Source organism: Ammodytes marinus (assembly GCF_949987685.1).
Source record: "Ammodytes marinus genome assembly, chromosome: 1".
In the NCBI taxonomy this organism is placed as follows: domain Eukaryota; kingdom Metazoa; phylum Chordata; class Actinopteri; order Uranoscopiformes; family Ammodytidae; genus Ammodytes; species Ammodytes marinus.
The window spans coordinates 25,181,331-25,202,959 of record NC_137230.1 but is presented as its reverse complement, the minus strand read 5'-3'; the positions used below and the strand labels follow the sequence as shown (position 1 = coordinate 25,202,959).

General features: G+C 41.1%; 1 protein-coding gene across 1 annotated transcript in view; it reads left to right on the top strand.

Moving 5' to 3' along the window:
- The first annotated feature begins 3,619 nt into the window (after positions 1 to 3,619).
- The window catches only part of kif26ba (kinesin family member 26Ba), a 90,878-nt gene continuing 72,868 nt past the window's right edge, over positions 3,620 to 21,629 (top strand). The window contains exons 1-2 of the mRNA XM_080034121.1: positions 3,620 to 3,804; positions 6,468 to 6,860. Of these exons, the coding sequence (XP_079890247.1) occupies positions 3,745 to 3,804; positions 6,468 to 6,860 (453 nt within the window). The 5' untranslated portion in view covers positions 3,620 to 3,744. The remainder of the gene's footprint in view (positions 3,805 to 6,467; positions 6,861 to 21,629) is intronic.

Below are 21,629 nucleotides of genomic sequence, written 5' to 3'. Positions count from 1 at the left end.
TTTATTGCCCCACTTACACACACTAGTTTCCTAGTTTCCCTGACAATGTTCACAAAGACCACCTGATGCTTCCCTAAAATATGATAGACCATAGGCCTATTGTTATATGGGTCTATTTGTGTGTTGTTCACATTCTTAATAAAGTAATTTGTGTAAGTATTTATTCTCCATTTTCATGTCCTCCCCTATTTCTGACAAAACCAACTTTATTTTTAATTTTGCTGTAAATATCCCTTATTTTCTGATCCCAGTGATGCATTTTCCATGGATGCTCCGCTTCTCTGATTTTGAAAGATTAATTCTAGTGTCTATGTTTTATTTTTGAAACAGCTTGTTTTTCTTGTTGGTCCACTCTTTCATTTACCATTAGCCTACAGCAGGGGTGTCCAAACTTTTTTCACTGAGGGCCACATACAGAAAAATCTAAGAAGGGCCGGGCCACTTTGCAAAAATAACACATTTATCAAGACATGTAGCTGCTCTGATGTTTAGTTTCATAGTGTCTTCGTAAATTGTAATCCTTCTTCACGGCAACACTTTCCTTGCACATTAAACAGACACATTTCCCCTCTTGTTTATATGCCAATGATACACCCAGTGTTTTCTGCCTTTGCATCCAATGTCCAGCAGGGTGAAAATAGTATCCAGCCGAGGTCCCGACCCTCCTAGGGGGGTCCGGGGGTATGCCCCCCCGGGAGATTTTTTAAAGTTTTTAAAGTGAAATGCATGAATCTGGTGCACTTTGAGAGGGAAATTAAGAGGCTAAGGCTGAAGAATTTTGTATGAAAAAAAATGGAGACACTGTGTCAGATGAATTAGAAGCTATTGGAGAAGGACACATAGATTTTCCATAATAATATTAATTTAAAATAAAATATGCAGGGTGCTCTGGGATGGGCTTGTTGCTCTTTTTCTTATATGGGACATATTTCTCTGTAATATGATGAGTGCATTTAAATTATTTAAAAATTAAAAGCGCCATATTACATTATATTTTTAAAATGTGCCACGGGCCAATCAATCAGTGTTTGACACCCCTGCACTAGTGGGTTAACTAAGAAATGCAAAAAAAAAAAAAAAAAAAAAAAAAATAAATTTTTTTTTCAAAGGGCCATATTACATCATATTTTTAAAATCGGCCGCGGGCCAATAAAAAGCGGGCCGCGGGCCGCAGTTGGCCCGCGGGCCGTAGTTTGGACACCCCTGGCCTACATGAACAGGAACCAAAAGGAAAGAGACATAGATGCCATGTTTCATTTGCCTTGAGTCTACAGCCATTATTTCATTAATTAAGACTATAGAACTTAGTTTGGTTTGATATGTTCAACCCCTTCTAAAGCTAAATTGGTGTAGGCCTGCCAGTGCCTACAACTCAACAGCAACTAAAATGTGGGTTAATTTGCATATCCCAAATGCAGAACATGTAGGCTACCTGTTATTTACTTAGATCTGTCTGTAAAAACCTGTCTATTTGTCTGGATATTTACATTCACTATAATGATTAAACTCAAGCTAAATCGGCACTTCTATTTATTGCCTTCATTTGATGTTATTCCAAATCTACCACACAGGGAGTAGAAGCAATTTAACAGTGGGACAAAACACCTTTTTTATCATATGTTCTAATGCTGCATCTTCAGTCCAGCTAAATGAGCTGTTTCCTGCATTAACACAATTACATACTTTCCCATCTCAACATGTAGGGCACCCATAGGTTAAGTGTTTGATTGCTCTATTGCTCAAAGTCTAATAGCCTGGGCCTTGACAACACTGCAAACACACCTTGCCACTTATTTGCATTTGCTTGTACTCAGATCATATGTCAGCTTTAAAGTCATGTACCAGCAACAACTGTAGCCCATTGTGTATGTTTAAACACTCTGAATACTGAATATAAATGGGACACCCCAGGTTGTGTAATCTCATTACTATTATTTCTCTGGAGACTAGAAATAATCAAGCTGCACATATTCACTTTAAGTTTTGAGACTCTCTGATTTATTGTACATTTTCTAGTTAAATAACTTCAGTAATAGTTTTTCTTTTGAAGGATCCCACTGCACAACACCTGTCCAGCCCCATACAGTTCAGATATACAGGCACTATTATTAGGCCTACCATTTAGAGCAGTTCAACATTCTAATTATCAGCTGAGCTGCTGGTTGATTGAATTTCTAGCAATAACGTTATTATAACAGAAGAGGGCACTGTGTAACCACTAATTCACTGTTCCTTGTTACAATCAATACAATGGTTTCTAAAAAACAAACACTTAATGACTTTATGCAAGGGGGGCTCTCCTCCATTATGATACGTATATTAACCTTTCCTGTATTACATTTCCTTGATTTTGCACTCTGCACACTTGATTATGACTAGGGACCAGCCTGTTGACCCTTTTGACTGAGATTTTGACTTAAAGAGATGACTGCCGCAAGTCACTGTGTGTAAGCACGTGGGTCAGGACAAAAAGAGGTTGAGTGCACATTCTGAATATTAGAAAATATTGCATCAGCACACTGAACAGTCACATTGTTCAGCATCCATGTCCAGTCCCCATCATGTTGTTGCCAAGTTTCACCCAGCATCCCTCTGTGACTTTCTGCTTTTCTTCATCTCCCCTTCTTTGCTAAAGACTTTTACCTGATCTGTAGCCTATCAAAAAAGTGGGTGTCCAGAATCACAGTCTTGAGAAATTCTGAAATCATGGGTCCAAGTCCTGTTAAACTGTCCCCTCAATACAAGCAATTAAACTCCAATTATGGAAAAACTGACTGCTTTTTTATTTCATTTTTGTATCTGTGTTACCCCATTAGTTTAATATTTTTTTTCCATTTTTATATCACCCCAGGTTACTGAAAACTCAAAAATTCCAAATAAAACATTACAAAAGTACAGTGTCCTCTTTGAGTCAAACACACAATCACATCATCCTAATAACAACAGGCCCAATTGAGGGTACAAAGTAATTTTTTTTCTCACTTCCAACGGGCAGCTCTCTACCTGCCACTCAGCTGTAACCTCTGGATGTGTATTGGCCCGTGGTGGATGAGGGGAACGGTAGGCTCCGCCCCTTTTCCAGATGTGCGCCTCTGCCGTGTCTCTCCAGTCCACTGCTGGCTTCAGCAGAGCGCGGAGCCTGAGCGGGAAGTCAACAGGAGGGTACGGGGTCTGACAATTTCAGTAGGCTACTCTATAAAACAAAGAGGAACTGCCGTGGTATGTGCCGGGCCAGTTCTGACTCGTACCCTGGTTGGCAGCCCACGAGACGGGATTTTCACCCGGGAATGGATTAGTTGTACCTGGCCATCCCCAGACGCAGAGCTGATGGAGAGAGGCTGGGCTGAGTGCGCTGCCAGTCCGGAGCGCTGTTGAGCAGAGAGAGCCTCATTCAGCGCACAGCACACTGTTGACAGGGAGCGGTTTACCTTCTTGCACGACCAGCGTATCATCAGTTTTGTTTTTGTTTTTTAAAAGAAGTGATTCAAGGGGCTTTTTCTCCAGAAGCAACACCGCGTGGAAAAAAGGCAATTGGAGCAGAAATGGGGATGTAACCGGTTTCCACGTGCATTGGGAGGTATAGTGTGTGAGGTTGCCTCCAGATTGAGAAGAGCACAACTGCAGGGGCGTGTGTTTAATTGAAATCGATCCGGTGGTCTCTTTTTGAATGTGAAGCAGAGCAGTAGAGGTTATTTCTCCTCTCCTCCTCTCTCCCACCCCTCCCTCCCTCCTCTCACCTCCAACATGACTTCACTCTCAGGGACCAAGGAGAGGTCTGTGAGCAGCCGGAGCAGAAAATATGGGGTAAGTTATTCACTCCAGGAGACACCTCTGTTACCTATTCGCCTGGTACACATAAAAACTTATCATGCATCTCAGTGATGTATGCGTGCACTAACCCAGCACACACAGCCTGCCCAGGTTTACTGGACACTTGTGCTCACAATCTTTGGGCTGATGTGTAACTCATGGCAGCCCATAGATTCATGCTCAAGATGACTTATTGCTTTCTGAAGATCACATTTCGCACATCACTGCTTATGGTGTCACAACAGTGGCATGCATATCCACTGATAGGTCTCCCACATCCCTTAATTATGACAAACCGAGGCGCAAACGGCTAAATCAGGTATGATACTCACACCTGTGTCACTGCATACCGCCTACAGCCCAATTAGCGTTAATAATTATACCCACCTCTGCACTTGGAGATGATAGAGCATCCCCACCTATCAGCCTATACTCATTGCTTCCTTATTATAGCCTTTGTGTGGGGACTGCAGCAGCTATAGTACCCATCCTCTCCAGCAACCACCACATCAGTGGGTCTGTTCCCTCCAACTGGATTTATCCAGCCGCAAAAGATCTAATTTTCAAATCCTTGTGGTTCATTTGATGTCCCCATGTAGCCGTCTGCATAGAGAAAAATAACACGTGTCTCCACACAGAATCTGACTTGATCCTATTTAGAGGGTGAAGGAAGCATCCAATATGTGGAATGCCTTGACTTGGGTCGAAGCATCACAGGATATGTTTAACAGTGCTTCCTATTTTGCTTTTTAATGTCTGGCTATTTGATTCAATGCCCCATGTTTGTTTAGACTCTTTGCCTACACATTGACTGTCAAATGTACCTCGTTAGACAATGCTCATGGTTGAAAGCGTTTTTTGGAAGTTGCTTTGGATAAAAGCATCGGCTAAATGTCATGTAATGTATGTTCAACCTGCAAATTTCTTTTTAAAACAATATATTCATCTTATCAATTGTTGGCATGCAGCCTAAGTTTGGATATTGAAGCTGTCAGGTTCATGTTTTTCTATCAGAATAATGTATTTTTCTTTTTCTTCCATACATTTTAGATATACTGTATGTTCAGCAGACCCAGACAATGGATGATTTGTTGAATTCAGATGTGCAGCACACGGAATATAGCATTCGAGGTTGATCAGCCCTCAATCTTTAGCATTTTATTCTAATCCCTACCTGTGCAACCTGTTGTGTCTGTAATTCATGGGATGTTGCCCATTTGGTCACCAATGACCAGGGCTGTACGCTTATTTTTTTAGGTGGTAGCACTGGTGCTAGCAAGCAAAAAAATTCAGTAGCACAAAAATAAATTTGGTAGCACACAAAGTATGATTGAAAACTTGCATAACCTTAACCCTTGCATTTCGCTCTAATTACCTTTGAGCATGTCATCTTGGTCTCATTTGAGATTCTCAACTCATATTATATCCTAGTGTGTGTAGTAATAATTATGGAAAAATGAATAGGGGTGCACTGATTGCAATTTAGAAAAAATAATCTAACCTGCCAATTGCTTCTGTTAATTAAAACCAAACTTTAAAACATTAAACATAGCCTATTAAATAAATAAGTATACATATTGGTACAATTTAGGATACATTAGGCCTAAATAGGTTGTTGTGAATGTGTTGGGAGTAGCTTTTCAGTGGCTTATTTAAAACTTTGTAAATAGACTAGGCTACTGTTGACTGCTCTCTGCAGCTGAAGGAGTTGCCTTTCAAGCTAGAAAAAAGCGCTAACTTCCTGTTCTTACCGGCTTCAAAATAAAAGTCAACTCACGTTTGGCTAGTAACAGGCTTTTAATGTGAAGGCGCACAGGAAATGCTCTGTTTGTACACGCGCTAACTTAACTGCGGTAATGTGCCGTCTCTTTCCGGTAATTGCCGTTGGTGAAGTTTTTATAGGTAGAATCGCTGCACAAGCACAGATCGCGAGGACACATATCTTTCACCAGCCAAAGTGAAGGGTGGACTCAATAACTTACTTGCCTAAGACTCATTTACCCGCAGTGTTAATGTAGAGCCCTCTAAGCAGTGTTGTGCAGCGCTCCTCTGTGTTTCAAAGACAGCCTCTCCTCATTATCAACCTGTCGCATGAGTGCGAATGGATTTGTATTCATCATCGCACGTGATCAATTTCAGTAGCAAATGCGATCAAAACTGTCGCACTGTACAGCCCTGCCAATGACGCTGTTTTTCTTGCAAACATTTGACTTTTCAAAGCAGAAGGGCACTGCTGTCATTAAAAATAACCTTCATAAAAACAGTTCTTGGCTTTATTTCATTTGTCTGTCCCTGTAAGCCATAACCATGAGCCAGCACACACATTAGTACAGAGGGAAATGCCAAACATCATTAAAGGTCCTCCAAGGAACTTTCAGTTTTGGTAAATTCTTGCATCCCCTTTGGACAAAAGCGGTAGTGTTTTTACTACGCCAGCTGTTGTTTCTGGGTGAGTGTACCCATGACAAAGGCATTAAAAAAAACAATATTAAAATTGCATTCTTTGCACTGATGGTCTCGTTTGCTGTTACATGTCATTTATGATCATCAGAGGAAAAATTTGACTGTTTCAGAAATATTAAAAGTATGCAGTGAAAAAAGGCCTGTTAGTCAAGGTTTCTTCTGTTTTTTAATGAATTAAAAATGTTTTATCACAGATGCCCGACACTTCCCCGACCAAATCTGCCCCCTTTTTCCCTGACACATGGTACCGAAAGCCCTATGAGGAAACCCCACGCTCCGGCACGCGGCCCACTCCTGAGGGAGCGGGCTCCATGCCCAGCTCCACAGGCACCCCGTCCCCCGGCTCAGGCATCTCCTCTCCAGGGTCCTTCTCTGGGTCTCCTGGGACCATCTCTCCAGGCATTGGGACAGAGTCGCCTGGCTCTCTGGGTGGCTCCCCGGGCTTTGGGACCGGTTCACCTGCCTCGGGAAGTGGAAGTTCCCCCGGTAGTGAGAGAGGGATATGGTGCGAGAACTGCAACGCTAGGCTGACAGAGCTGAAAAGACAAGCGCTGAAACTGCTCATCCCTGGACCTTACTCAAGCAAGGTAGGAACTACATTGTCCGCTTTTTGTCATTCTGTCTTATAGTGTGTAGGGATGTGTGTCTGTGTGTGTAGGACTATGTGAATCGTATTGCATAATATGTTCCTGTTGTAACACCTGTTCTGTCACCCAGTGGTGAGCTGGTTCTTCTCAGTAGCATGTAGGCTGCAAAAATAAATAGTTCCTTCATTAACCGTGGCATTTGGACAGTGACACTTATTAACTTGGTTGCTCATGAAAGACTGGGCTTCTAATCATTCCTTTGCTTACTGTGTTTCTGTGTCGTCAGAGTTATTGTTCTCATTAATCATAAGGATGCTTTAATTCGCCCAAACAGCCTCTGGGATTAATGTAATTATTGTATCTGAAACTGTTAATTAATTGCTGACAGAGTGGTTAAAACACAAAAACAGACAACACGGACAAGACTTTTTGGATTTTTGTTTTTCCATTGCACCTGATAAATCATATCACCAAATTAATTAAGATATTAATCCATATAGATTGATGCATTTTTTAGTTTTCTTTCGCAGGTGATTCATTTGCTTTCTGTGGGCAATCCATATAATCAATTGTAATTCCATTAGTACAGTAATACTCAACAGGTAGATTGTGAGCCCCAGAGTTTTGTTTACGATATAGTATTAAATCATATACCATACATTCTTGCAACGTACTGAATATTCAGCCTTTACTCGTGGGTATTTTTAGCTCTTAAATTTGAATTCTTCAAGAGAATAAACAACTTACACATTGAAAGACAGCACGGTGTTGTTGACAACAAAAAAAAATTCATTCAGGTTGTGCGGTTGTGCTTGGTTCAGATAAACATTATAACTAAGAAATAATAACATTTTAGTTTTAGACATTGGTTAGGATTGTTTTAAATAAGCGGTTGTGCAGTAGAAGGCATACAAAAAATATTGAAAGCCCTTTTGCAACGCTTTTGACTCTGCATACATTTTTATTCATGTTGCCTTAGGGTTTGATGATGTTCTGCTGCAGTTGACTGGATTTTAGTTATGAAAACAGCGGGGCCAAACATCAGACTTGGAGTTAATTGGTAACAAATAGTGCATGCATTATGCACTATTGGGCTAATAAAGTGCATCCAGCGAGAGGGAGCAGTATCTGGGACTACAGTGGAGCAGAGACTTACTGTACAGCCAGTAAGGCACAGACAGAGATGGAAACAATGGGCTCTCATTTTGCTCAAGAACATAGCAGTTGGATATACGTACTTAGGAACAGTGGCGGTAAATGAGGACTGTCAGTGGGCAGACCACTAATTAAAATGTTATTTCTGAGGATGGGTTTTATTATTTATTTAGTCCAGGCTGATTAAAGATTCCCCATTCTGGTTAACTTTATTGTGTGTAGATAAAGCACTGCAGGCCCACTACTGACTGAGTTTTGTAATTGGTTTAGGTACTGAATATCTTTGTAGATAATATATCTGCATGTAGGGGAAATCTTAGTATATACATTTAATAGCTGCAGACAAGGAAAATGGCTTGCAGTTCCATCATAAACCAAAATCTATCTATGATCAAGGATTTTAGTGTGTTTGTGTTTGACGAATTCATACTAAATACACTCAAAAAAATAATTTATTGGACCAACATGATTTTTTTTCATGCCACACATATTCCATCTAAAAAAATCATGTAATGTCAGCCAACCTTTATCATGTAATTTAAATATAATGTTATATGCAGTCAACTCAATTGCATCTTGTTAAATTTAAATGTTTGTTCTTAGCTATTTTGGTTAAATGATAACACTTTGAACAAAATTCAACCATGCTGTATCAACTCATATGGGGTTTGTCAGATATAGTAATCTCAGTGTTGTTGAATGAACTGATTTCAATCTTGCTGGTGCAATCATGCTCATTCACATGTGAATGAGAAAATGGATTGAGGAGGTGGGAGTGGGAAAATCAGTTCAACTTTTTACAGTGTGTTTGCTAGACCTTACTTGCAGCAATTTACCACTGTAGTTCGTAATAAAAAGAGTGACTTGAAACCATTGAAAAGCGTTAGTAGAATTAATTAGCTTTCAATTGAATCTTTTAATCTTTTTTACGGTACTTGATTCATGGTGTGAGGGACTTAGAACAACACGTATTTACCTAAAAGGAAAATAACCCTTGTTCTGGTACATTTCTCAGTTATTAGGTTCCCCAGTTAAAAAAAAAACGTGTGTGAGCAATACTCTCAGCACTGTTATTTACGGGTTAGGAGCTGTCCTAAACTGTCAATAATCTCTGCTATTGCCAACTGAGCATAGCTCCAGTGCTTCAGGAGTGATTCCTTACTAAAACTTTTGGGTAAACATATTGAAAGTGTTGCATAGTCTGTTTCGACCTGTTAGGATTTCCTTGCTGGTTTTCTTTCTTACAGTGTGGTTTCTTTCTCATACTTTTCAGTGAACTGACCTCGCGGTATTTTTTGTCGGGGAAAAGCTGGACACATGTCCTTGGTGAAGCAGTGTGACCTAATAATCTGTCTACTTCACCAAATGTGCAAGAACAGCACTTAAACTGTGTGTGTGTGTGTGTGTGTGTGTGTGTGTGTGTGTGTGTATTTGTCTTCATGTGGTTCTGTCAGCAGAGACCCCCATTGTTATTCCCACAGGACACTGGGACATATGTGACCCCTCACAGCTAGAATAAAAAAACACATCCACCAACTAATGTACCCCCTCAACCGACACACACGCTCTCCTCTGAACCATGTCGACCTGTCTTTGTCTCCGGATATGAATACATGATAGGTCATGCTTGCCCCATGCTAGCCACACACACACACGCACGCATGCGCACACACACACACACACACACACACACACACACACACACACACACACACACACACACACACAAACACACACACACACACACACACACACACACACACACACACACACACACACACCTACACACACACACACACACACACACACACACACACACACACACACACACACACACACACACACACACACACACACACACACACACACACACACACACACACACACACACACACACACACTGTTAATACTATGCAAATGCTGACCTTCACCGGTCTTACTGTTGAATATTTTGCTGTTTGGATGTCTGCAGTTTGGTGTTTGTGTTTGTGTGTGTGTGTGTGTGTGTGTGTGTGTGTGTGTGTGTGTGTGTGTGTGTGTGTATGTATGTGTAGGACACTTATTTAGCATGTATTCTGTGGCATATTTCTGTAAATGCAAATATAAAGAAAGTGTCATGTTAGAATTTGTCACTGCTTAGATATCACGATATTAGAGAAACCAGTGTTTTTGTGGACTCATCCAATAACCCTAAGTTACTGCAAATTACGTTACTGTAACCACAAGTGTTTTTGTGCAGTGTTTAAGTTACAGTTTATGTCTCAGAACAGACTACTCGTTCATTTATACAAACATTCAAGAGTAGTTTCTAAGCACCTAAGAACCTTGTATTACTGTTGTTACTCAGACAGCTAGATAAAAGAGCCAGACGGTGTGAGAGAGAGAGAGTGTGAGTGACAGAGGCTGGTCATTATGCCTGGGGCACTATGGTCGGCTGTGCACGGCAAAAGACTGTTCTGTTAAGGGATTAGAATGAGCAGGGTATGTTTTCAGGTTTAAACACACTCATGAAAAATGCACACACTTTTAACTACAGGACTAAAGAGCACATCTGGGTAGTGGCTATGCAGCTGTACTCACTTATGGCCTCTGTCCCTGCTCTGCTAGTGTGTATATCTGTGTTTCTGTATATACGTGTGTGTATTCATCCCTTGTATTCCTGTTTTTGGTTGGCTCAGTTCAGCTCCGGAAAGTGGGTCAGTGTGTGTGTGTGTGTGTGGGTGTGTGTGTATGTGTGTAATTTAGTAAGTAAGTCAGAACCATGTATGTTTATAAAGTGAAACATATACAGTTCCACTTCAGATATAGAAATGAAACCAAATAAGGACATGTTTGTGAATATATCCACTCCCTGAAGTCCTCTTACTGGCAACTTGAGATTTATTGAGATTGCTTTTATCTGTACTTTCCTTACAATAAAAACTAACATTTCAGATGATGTACAGACAGAGGATTGGAGTTTCCGAGTTATAAATATAAATATCCACTTAAAATATTTATATTAGCAAACTCATTGATGTGTCTGCCTAGATTTGGCTGTAGATTAGACAGCTGCCAACAGCTTCTAGTACATAGATGTTTGACTTTAATGCTCATGAGAACTGTAATGCTTGCCATTGCATAAGGAGGAGTCATTTTTCTTGTTTTAGGATTAGGCCAACTCTCTTTTCCAGAGTTTTCTCCCTGCTTACTCTCATAAGCAAACCAGCTCCCTTGCCAATGATACAACCATTCATTGGCAACGCATTAACAATAACATAATCTGGTGAGTATAGCTTTTAAACACACATTTAAGAAATACTAAAGATGTATTATTCTGGTTCCAAATGTTGGAATTGAAGTGAACAATATTATATATATATTGTATATAAGATTCACCAAATGTAAAGAGGAGCAATCTATTAAATGTGCTCTGTAAAACACCCACATCCTTTCAGTGAAATGCAAAAGTACCCTAATGTTGCCGACTGAATCGTTTAATACTCAACATAATAAAAAAGCCCCCATATCAGAAGATTTTAGTAATTCATCTGATGGTTTATCTGCTGGTTCAGATGTATTTCCAACCTGCAAACCAATGGTCTTAACACTCTTATGGATATAATCAATTTAACTAATCCCAGTCAGTTTAAAATTTTCACCCAAAGAAAGTCATTTGTCTGCAATTAGTCTACTTATCGGATCAAACGTTGGGGTATTATTGCTCTGCAGTCTGTCCTCAAAGGGATGTGTGTCTGCACACAGGTAGCTAGCCATCCTGTAATAAACCAAATCCCATAACACTCGGAAGCAGGCCTCCGGTAACCACGGCAGCTGGTGTTGCCACGGCAGCGACATGTGACAGATGTGAGCTGCATACATATCTCCATCAGCGTTAATGGGCTCCTCATAGCTGTGTGCGTGATGGTGAGAGGCAGAGAGAGGGTGAAAATATATGGCCTTCATGTGAATAGTTAGTGTGCATGTGAGCGCTTTTGGCGATAGGTAAGCGAGAATATATATATAGTTAGTGTGATAGGGTGCGCGTGTGTGTATATGTGTGTGTGTGTGTATGTGTGTGTGTGTGTGTGGGTGTGTCTGTGAGAGAGAGTATGTGAGAGTGTGTGAAGAGAGAGAGACCATACCCTCCTGAGGCCTTTCAGGTGTGAAAGACATTACCATATAAAGAGGTGACTTCATCAATAACAGCAAGACGGCATGGATGGATGGATGGATGGATGTGTGTGTGTGTGTGTGTGTGTGTGTGTGTGTGTGTGTGTGTGTGTGTGTGTGTGTGTGTGTGTGTGTGTGTGTGTGTGTGTGTGTGTGTGTGTGTGTGTGTGTGTGTGTGTGTGTGTGTGTGTGTGTGTGTGTGTGATGGTAGGGATGCTGATGCGGGCGGAATTGAGGAGCTTCTTACTGGATTTCAGTCAATTAGACCCATCCCAAAGTGCACACATCACACAAACCTATCGGGATCAGGTATTACTGTATGCTCTCTATTTAAATTATATTTATACTGTATAAAAAAAAGATTTTTGTGTTTCTGATTCAATAGATACACAAGCTAGGGATTAATGATTAGAAAGGCTATTAATTAGTGGTGGGCCGTTATCGGCGTTAACGTGACTCTTATTCCACCTCCTGTTCGGCTCAGGGAGCCAGTCATTTGTACAGTTCAGCTTAGACTCGGCCGTAATGCTGCTGCACACACGCACACACACACACACACACACACACACACACACACACACACACACACACACACACACACACACACGCTGCATGTCAGAGACGAGGGGCGAAGCTTCTCTCACACACCCGCCGCTCTCTCTCTCTCCATCACTTGCCCACGACACAATCGGGTATTGGAACGCAGGGTGGGTGTGTGTGGCCACCGGTCGCCGCGTGACTATAAGTTTCCAAGTTTTAAACACTTCTATCTCTTCAACGTCACCGTACCCAAATCCTAAATATCCCCAAAGCAGACGCTATATTTCATCGGGGGGAAAACTTTGTTTTGCGCCACAGTTCGACTCGGCCGTAATGCTGCTGCACACACACACAGACACAGACACAGGCACACACACACGCTGCATGGCAGAGACGAGGGGCGCTACCAAAAAGACGAGAGGAGCGGTTGGAGCAGTTGGAGAGTTTAGAGACACATGCGCGCACATTTATTTACATAAAATCGCAATCGCAGTCACTTGTGCAGTTATGTAAAATGTTTCACTAAGGAAAATGACAGAAAAAGTAACGCACAGTGACTTTGATGAGTAACTTTAATCTGATTACTGGTTTGGAGATAGTAACGCGTTAGAAAAAAGAGGTCCGATGCCGGTAACGCGTTACTATGTAACATCTTGTTGAACATTATTCATTTTCATCACCAATTATCATAGTAGAACAGCTTCCTCAAGCAGTTTGTGATGCATGTTGGAAACAGGAGATGAGCCCCTGGTCTGATGCGCCACCTGGCTTGAGAAACACGTTCTCAAAGACTTACTTTGAGTCATTATTTAGGAGCACACACATATTATGAATGAATTCAAATGAGCCATTTTAATCTAGATTAATCTATATTAATTCCAAAATTAATCTAGATTAATCTAGATTAAAAAAATTAATCTATGCCCACCTCTACTATTAATACATACTAAACTACAAAGTAGTGTATAATATTTGCTACATACAGTACATTAAGTGACCCTCCCTGTACAATCTAATGTAGTGTAGTTCAAACATTCATGTGATAAATACAGCTTACTTGATGCTGCAGTGTTTACAAAGTGTATAGAGAGAGATTCGAAAAAAAAACTCATCCAAATGAGGTGGAAATGCCTGGTTGATGGGAAAGGTCAGGAGGCTGGCAGAACTCAGAAGCTAACAGATGAGATCAGCGGTGGGTCAGCAGGTAGTTCACTCTATCTACTGGGGAGGTCTCATCAAGTAACATAATTATATTTAATGTTTAAAAAAAAATACGAGCCAGCTTGAATTATTTTTTTCTTCTCCAAATAGCTTCGGTCAGTGAGCTAATGTACAGCATCTTATGAAGAGCATAAAAAATTACTTCCCCTCTACCCCTGTGTTGATAGATCTCAACCAGTAGAGCCCCTCTGGGATGAGGTGAAACCAACAAGAATGTGCTACTTAAAATCCTCCAGGAACACATTTGCATTGACAGGGCCCCTGTGGAATTTCCCCAGCACTTAATGTTGTCTATAGCTTGAAGAATAGATACAGTCATGGAGACAAAAGGATTGGCTAACCCAGCTCAGTAGTACTAGTACCATTACCAAGACAGCAGCATAACAGACCACACTCTAACAGGCAATCTCACTCACAAAATCCACACTCATCTTTTTTCTAAATCAGACTCTGGAAAAAGGATGAGAGAAAAAAAGATTTAATTTTAGGAGAGGAGATTTAGGAAGAGGATGAGAATAAGGAGTGGTGGCAGGGGTATAGTAGAAGAAAGGAAAGAGAACAGTTTTCCCTTATAGCGCCATCATTGTCATTACAGTCACTGACCCGGAGAGGACACACTTAATTTGACTAACTAGCCAGGCCAGTAGACTGCCACAGTCAGTGCGCTGTGTATGTGTGTATGTGTGTGTGTGTGTGTGTGTGTGTGTGTGTGTGTGTGTGTGTGTGTGTGTGTGTGTGTGTGTGTGTGTGTGTGTGTGTGTGTGTGTGTGTGTGTGTGTGTGTGTGTGTGTGTGTATGTGTGTGTGTGTGTGTGTAACCTGGCAGTCAGAGAGGCTACAAAAATCGTTGCCAGTTCCAAAAGTCGGCAGAGGATGCATTTCAGTTTACCAATGTGCATTAATTAGGATATTTAACACAAAGACACACAGCATTAGATCCAGTAGAACGATATGAAAATGTGTTTGTACAGTGGGTGCCATTGCAAGTTTGCTTTATTTTGACTCTTGAACTGAACTTCAACTTGCTCACTGGTTAAGGATTTAAAGTGACTTGATGCCAAAGTCTGGTAAAAACAAAAATCAGTTGTCATTAATGTAATGAGGGCTTTGAAATGTTTGCATTACTTTCTTTTTCTTATCAAAGTCTCTCCTATAATGACTTCCTTAGAAATGAAGGTTCAATATACACACAAAGATGGAGCATGGTGGATTTTCTAGCTGGGGGCATTTGTCATCATCAGCCCGGGTCAACTCTATCCTGTTTTCTGTCAAATAAATCAAGAATAAACACATATCTCTAGACAAAATAGACAGATTAAGTCCAACTAAAGCAGTGACAAAGAAAAGCCAGTTATACAATTATTGCACCTATGCGTACAGTAGTTCACTCCACTCCAAGAGACTCCAAGACCAAAGCAAACATATCCACCACACGACAACATGATGCAATAACAGGCAAGTCAACTGCAGTGAAAACACACTGACACACCCTGAGGTTCATATGAAAACACACACACTGGCATGTGTGCATCTGAACTACCAAGAACAGACGTACACTGGGTGATGGTGGCTACAGTGGCAGCAGGTGCTGCCATGAGGTCTGTAGCTACCATGGCAACTGCCTCTCTATCATCTCCCCAATACAGAAATAAGTAGAGAATACTATACACTAGTTATTGAGCTGTCTTTTCTGGCTCTGTCCTCATGACTCGATTTTTGTATGTGGTGTGTTTGTATGTGTGGTGATACAAAGTTTTAGATTATATATCTGCATCATCATATACTTTTAGAATATTGCTTTATATTTAGTAGTACATATCAAGTAGTGTAAGTCAATATATATCTGTCTATCTATCTCTGTCTCCTTATCTAAGCCTATCTATCCCTCAACCTGTCAGTCATGCAAAATGTGTTGTGCCTGTTCAGACACAGTTTTTCTTGGGTGCGTGTTTCGACTTGTAAAAGTTTTTCTATATAGCATCATCCAGAGACAAGATGAAAGAGAAAATGGCCCAGTGTGTCAGGCGCTGAAGGTGCCAGCTCCAGCACCCTGTGAAACTGTGAAGTCTCGCTCGGTTTAGTTGAAGACCCACTAACCACACTTTTAATATTAGCCAAGCTGCTGTCATAGGCTGAAATATCACACAGAAGCATGCACGCAAACACACCTCGCGCACGCACCGTCACAGACTCATCAGCCAGTCAGATATAACACATCTATCTTCAGAAGCTCACACTTGGGAAATATCATGACAGGCGGAGGTGTGAGTCACAATGATACATGTGTGTGTGTGTGTGATGACTATACTTAACTTTATCCTCATGAAAAAAGTACAAGTTTTCAACTTTTACTGTTAAGGCATTTCGGCATGTGTTGGGTTTACCCCGTATGTGTTCTTAAAAAATTATGGCTAAACTACTAAAAGCAAATTTATAAGGTTAAATAATGGGAATTCTCTCCCCTTTGTTAAATTAGTTTCCTTTGTGTAGCACTTTTGCGCTAGTCTGGATGCTGATGTGTAGCAATGTGCAATGAACATAAAAGAAAGGATGAAGTCATCACGACGCATCTGCTGCATACAGCTCCAAGCGTCGCCTATAGGGAGAGGGATCAATTTGTTTTCTGTCAAACACACACACACACACACACACACATACACACACAAACTCTCTCTCTCTCTCACACACACACACACACACACACACACACACACACACACACACACACACACACACACACACACACACACACACACACACACACACACACACTCTCACCAGCTCTTGTTCTGGCTTACAGCTTTATTTACAGAATATGAGCTCACTAAAGTGTGATACAGTGAACGACTGCTGTTGTGCCTTCATTTAGGGAGGAAACACTGCTGTTTCTGGGTCTGTCAAATATCATGTTTTTAAACTTTGCATTCTGAAATGCTCTACAAACCAACAAGATTAATGTTGCCGGATCCATATTTCCTTCTTCATGTCCCTAAGAAAATGTGAGCTTTTTTAAACAAGGTTAAAAGGTTTTTATTCAATGGTGGATCTAAATTTAGAGCGAAGATGTTTTGTAACCACTGTGCTACCTCATCAGTACTCTATTGGAAGCTGAAGAGAAAGATATGGAGAGCACATAAGTGGGATAGGGAGAAGAATAGAAAGATGAGTGTGTGGGAAGAGATGACGTAGTTTCTCTTTCAAAGGTGCAGTGACCTTGTACATTTGTGTGTGTGTGTGTGTGTGTGTGCCCGCGTGCATGCGCATGTGTGCTTATTGTGTTAAGAGACCTACCTTCTAGGGTCAAAATTAGAGCCAAGGCTCTGCCAGTCTGTTGTCCATGTTTTACAAGTACTGTAATGGCATTCCTGTTCTAAATACACGTCACCATTGGGCTGCAAATGACTGTGTGTGTGCATGTGTGTGCATTCCTAGCTTAACTATATAGGTTAAGAGGCTGGCTAATGCCAAAGATAGAAGAAGACGAGAACTCCATGTGTGTTGGTGAGAGTGTGTATTTTAAGAAGCATTGCGAGTCTATTGTGTCCAAGCATTGTAAAGGGCACGAGGTGAAACAAGAACTGGGTTGACATTTAAGCTGCAGTTTTCCAAACCGGCTCCTTTGCAGACTTCAATGCAATAGCTGTGGATCAATTACTGTTGTATTTCTGGCTTTTTTTTTTACGGGTCTCCAATACAAGATTTTTCTTTTTTTGAAAACCTGTCCATCCCTCCTTCTTGGTTGCAAAATGTAACATTTGCCTGTGATGCAAGTAATGCCATACATGCTCAATGGTTCTGCAACAGTGTGTGTTTGTGCAATTTGTCAACAGTGTTTGAGTCAAGTGGATAGATTCATAACTAATAAATCTAAGATCATTTTGGTCCTTTGACCTGATCTCTTTCTTCCCATTTGTCACCCCACACTAAATGATAGAAATAAATATCATCCATGTTCTCCTTTTGAGGGGGGGAAAGAAGCGAGAGAACTAGTGAAAACAGGTTTAAAGAAACAGAATGGCAAAAACTCATAACGTTAATCAAAGGTAGCAAATGGAAGAGAGAGAGAGAACGAGTAAGAACGTGAGTGTCTGTCTGTCTGTCTGTCTGTCTGTCTGTCTGTCTGTCTGTCTGTCTGTCTGTGTGTGTGTGTGTGTGTGTGTGTGTGTGTGTGTGTGTGTGTGTGTGTGTGTGTGTGTGTGTGTGTGTGTGTGTGTGTGTGTGTGTGTGTGTGTGTGTGTGTGTGTGTGTGTGTGTGTGTGTGTGTGAAAGAGAACGAGAAAGAGAAAGAGATAATTAAATTGGCTGTTTGTTCTCAATCTGTGCTTCAATCATAGACATAGAGAATAGCCTCTAGCCATTAAACTTTCCAATTACCTTGAGCAGATGGAGCCTGCAGGGCTGGATTGAGAGTGGTTTGAAATGCTTGTTGTTGTTTACTGTTATATGTAGCGAGTTCCTACCAGGCTACATACAATGTCAAAGAGGGAGTCATAAATCAGGATTCGCCCTCCATATATCCCTGTATCCCCCCCCCCCCCTTGTTTGGCTTCATCCCATCTAACTGATTCTCCCATTGGATAGCAGAAGCAACATCTTACGGATTGTATTGGTATCAGCACTGGCAGTATAGCGGTTAAATCAAACTTGTGGCCCAGACGGTTGTCATGTGAGTCCAGGTTTGATTTCCATGTGAAACATGAATGAACAAATCTCCACTCTCTCTTCAGTAACAACTTTGCTCTTGAGCAAAACTTTTCAAACTCAGCTGCTCCATTTTGAGGAGCTCGGCAGCCAACAGTGAGGCACTCTGTTCGCCTCACAGAGCTCACATGTATGAATGAGTGCTACTGTGCCTTTACCAGGTTTCGAAAGGAGCAAGCACACTCAGTAGACTTTCATGGAAATAGGACTGTTAAAAAAGTGTTTAAGTTTTAGAGGCTCGCAGGGGGAATCAAGCACACCCTGAGGAGGTTTCAAGTTTATGTTAAAGCACATAAAACCTCTTTGTGTAGGTCTGGAGAAAGCACCTGACAAATTGGTTGGAGTCCTGGTCAAACATGAAGTTGTGTGTGCATTATGGTCTGTTTATTTAAATTTCAGTTTTCTAAATAGCCTAAGCCTATTAATGGTTTTATGTAAATAAGACTTTACAGGCATTCCTTTTTTCAGCAAACATACAGTATAACAGATGAGTTGCTCTGTTGAAATCCCCTTTTCCTAGTAGCTATTCTGTTTGGTGTAAATAATAAGCCAATGTTAGCATGCTCACATGCTAAACTAAGATGTTGAGCATGGTCAACATCATACCTCCTTAACATCAACATGTTATCTTTATCTTTGTGGGCATGTTAGCATGCTATTATATAAGCATTTAGCTTGAAGCATCGCTGTGCCCAAGTACAGCCTCACAGAGCTGCTAGTGTGGCCGTATAGCCTTCTCATTTCATCAGTTATATCTATTTGGCTTTTTTGCATTATATAAGTAGAAAGTAGAAGAGGAGAGTTTGTGTATAATTTGTTTTTGAGGGTACATATAGTATTTCTCTACATGTAAAAGCAGGAGTTGCCTGCCAGATCTTTACCTTCAGTTCCTCCCTAGTGAGCCTCACTAACCTTGGGATGGAAGGGTACCAGGAGGTAAGAACGGATGGATGGTAAAAAGGGGGACGAAAAGAGAGTGTGTGTTCAGGTGTGGGATACGGTAAGATGGATTACTCAACCCAACAGGCAATTCATCACTGTCAGAGAGAGAGAGAGAGGGGGAAATAAAGAGGAGAAGAAAAGAGAGGGAAACACAGAGAGAGAGAGAAAGAGAGAGAGAGAAGATGATGTATATGAAAGAGAGAGGATGAAACAGAGAGCTTGGGGAAATATTGAATTAGAAGTAGGTTGAGGACAAAAAAGAGAGATGAAGACATGAAGAGGGCAGATAAATCATACTTTACTTAATGTTCAAACAGGTCTAGACGTGGTAGAAGTCATTCTTCTGATAGATGGACATAGACCAGGACAGCAGGGTTTTCTCTGTGTGCTTCCTGAAGCCTGTACTCTACTTCTTTTGTTGAAAATGCTGTGCTGAGCAAGAGTTTGTTGAATTTTAGCATTGATGTCTGTCTGTGTCTGTCATAAGGACCTGGTGATTTTCTCTCAGACTCTGGTATAAATGGACAACCCATTTGCAGTGAGTGGGCCATCAAGGTGAATATTCAGACCCATTTTAACCCCCCCCCCCCCCCCCCCCCACACACACACACACATACACAACACACACTACACACACACAAGCCATCTGCACCTCCTGAAAATATCCTGTGAAAACAGGCATAGACTACTTTCCCACTTAAATATACTGGCAATTAAGCCAAGTTCATGATCTGCATACAGGTGCCAGACGACTATCTAATGGCAGCTTGCACACTAACATGAACATGTACAAGAACATTATTTTTCACACAAATAGCTTGGGTAGCAATCGCTTAATTTATATTGCAGCTCTAGTGCAGATGGGGTACTAATTCAGAAATATGCAGCAGAGTTTATATGCAGTTAATTTACAGTCGGGTACCAGCATGGATGGCCAGATAATCTAAAAACAGGCACCAGTGAGAAACTTCTACATAAAAAAACAGGCAGTAATGTAAACCACTGCTTCATTCAATCTGATGTAGATGGACAGCTAATGGAAACAGGACGCTCTTCTAGCCAGCTTGCTTATTTAAATTGCAGCAGGGGTCTCATCAGTACACACTTTACAAGCTGGGACCGGATTCTATAGTTCAGGCTGTTGATGGGAAGGCAGCATTAGTCACACCAAGAGCATAGACAGTATGTACAAATAGAGCTTGGCAGAAAACACTAATTAATATGCATGGAGAATACAAGTATTAGGCCAAAATCAACACAGAAACTTATGTATGAGAGAGAGTATGACAGAGAGACAGAGACCTATTTGGACCGTTCTGTCCCTAACATCTGTTTCCAGTATTTTGTACCCTCTTTGAATGGGTTCAACAACCCACTCCACACAGATCAAGCAGTGCTATTTTTGTATATGTGCATATCTGTGTGCAGTGAGGAAGACACAACTTTGTGTGGGCAGAATGCCGGATGAGCACTTAACCCAAGATCATCCAAGGCAACGTTCAAACAGCCAATTAATTATGGCTGTCAATCCCAAACAGTGGCTGGGCAAATGTGGCCCCTGGCAGGCTGCAGACCTAAGTACGTCACCAACATGGTCTGAGGAAGGGCTTCAAAGACTCTCCAAAAGGCCTCTTTGAAAAGACCTTCACGCTGACCCTACTTCACAAGAGTCGCTTGCCGAAAGCCACTCTAAGAAGTAACATTTCAAACACACATCAAAGCATGTGAAGTCAATGTCTTGTCCCCTGAGAGAGTTAGGACAACCCTCTGCAAGTGGTTTAGAGAGAAGTCTCAATTCAAGGAAAAAGTGATGCTGAGGGTGTGATGTAAGCACACGGTCTCATGTTGTGTATATCTGTTGTGTGGTTTTCTATTAAATTGATTCATTATTTGCTACAGTGGTAAATGGGAACTCCTGCAGTACAACATACTGGAAAATGGCTTGCCAAGCCAGTCTGAAACCAAAAATTGGCCTGAGAAAGAATATCAGAGTGTGAGTTATAATGTTATAACACTGAGAGAAAGGTCTGCATGGAGAAAACATTTTGAGTTTTTATGT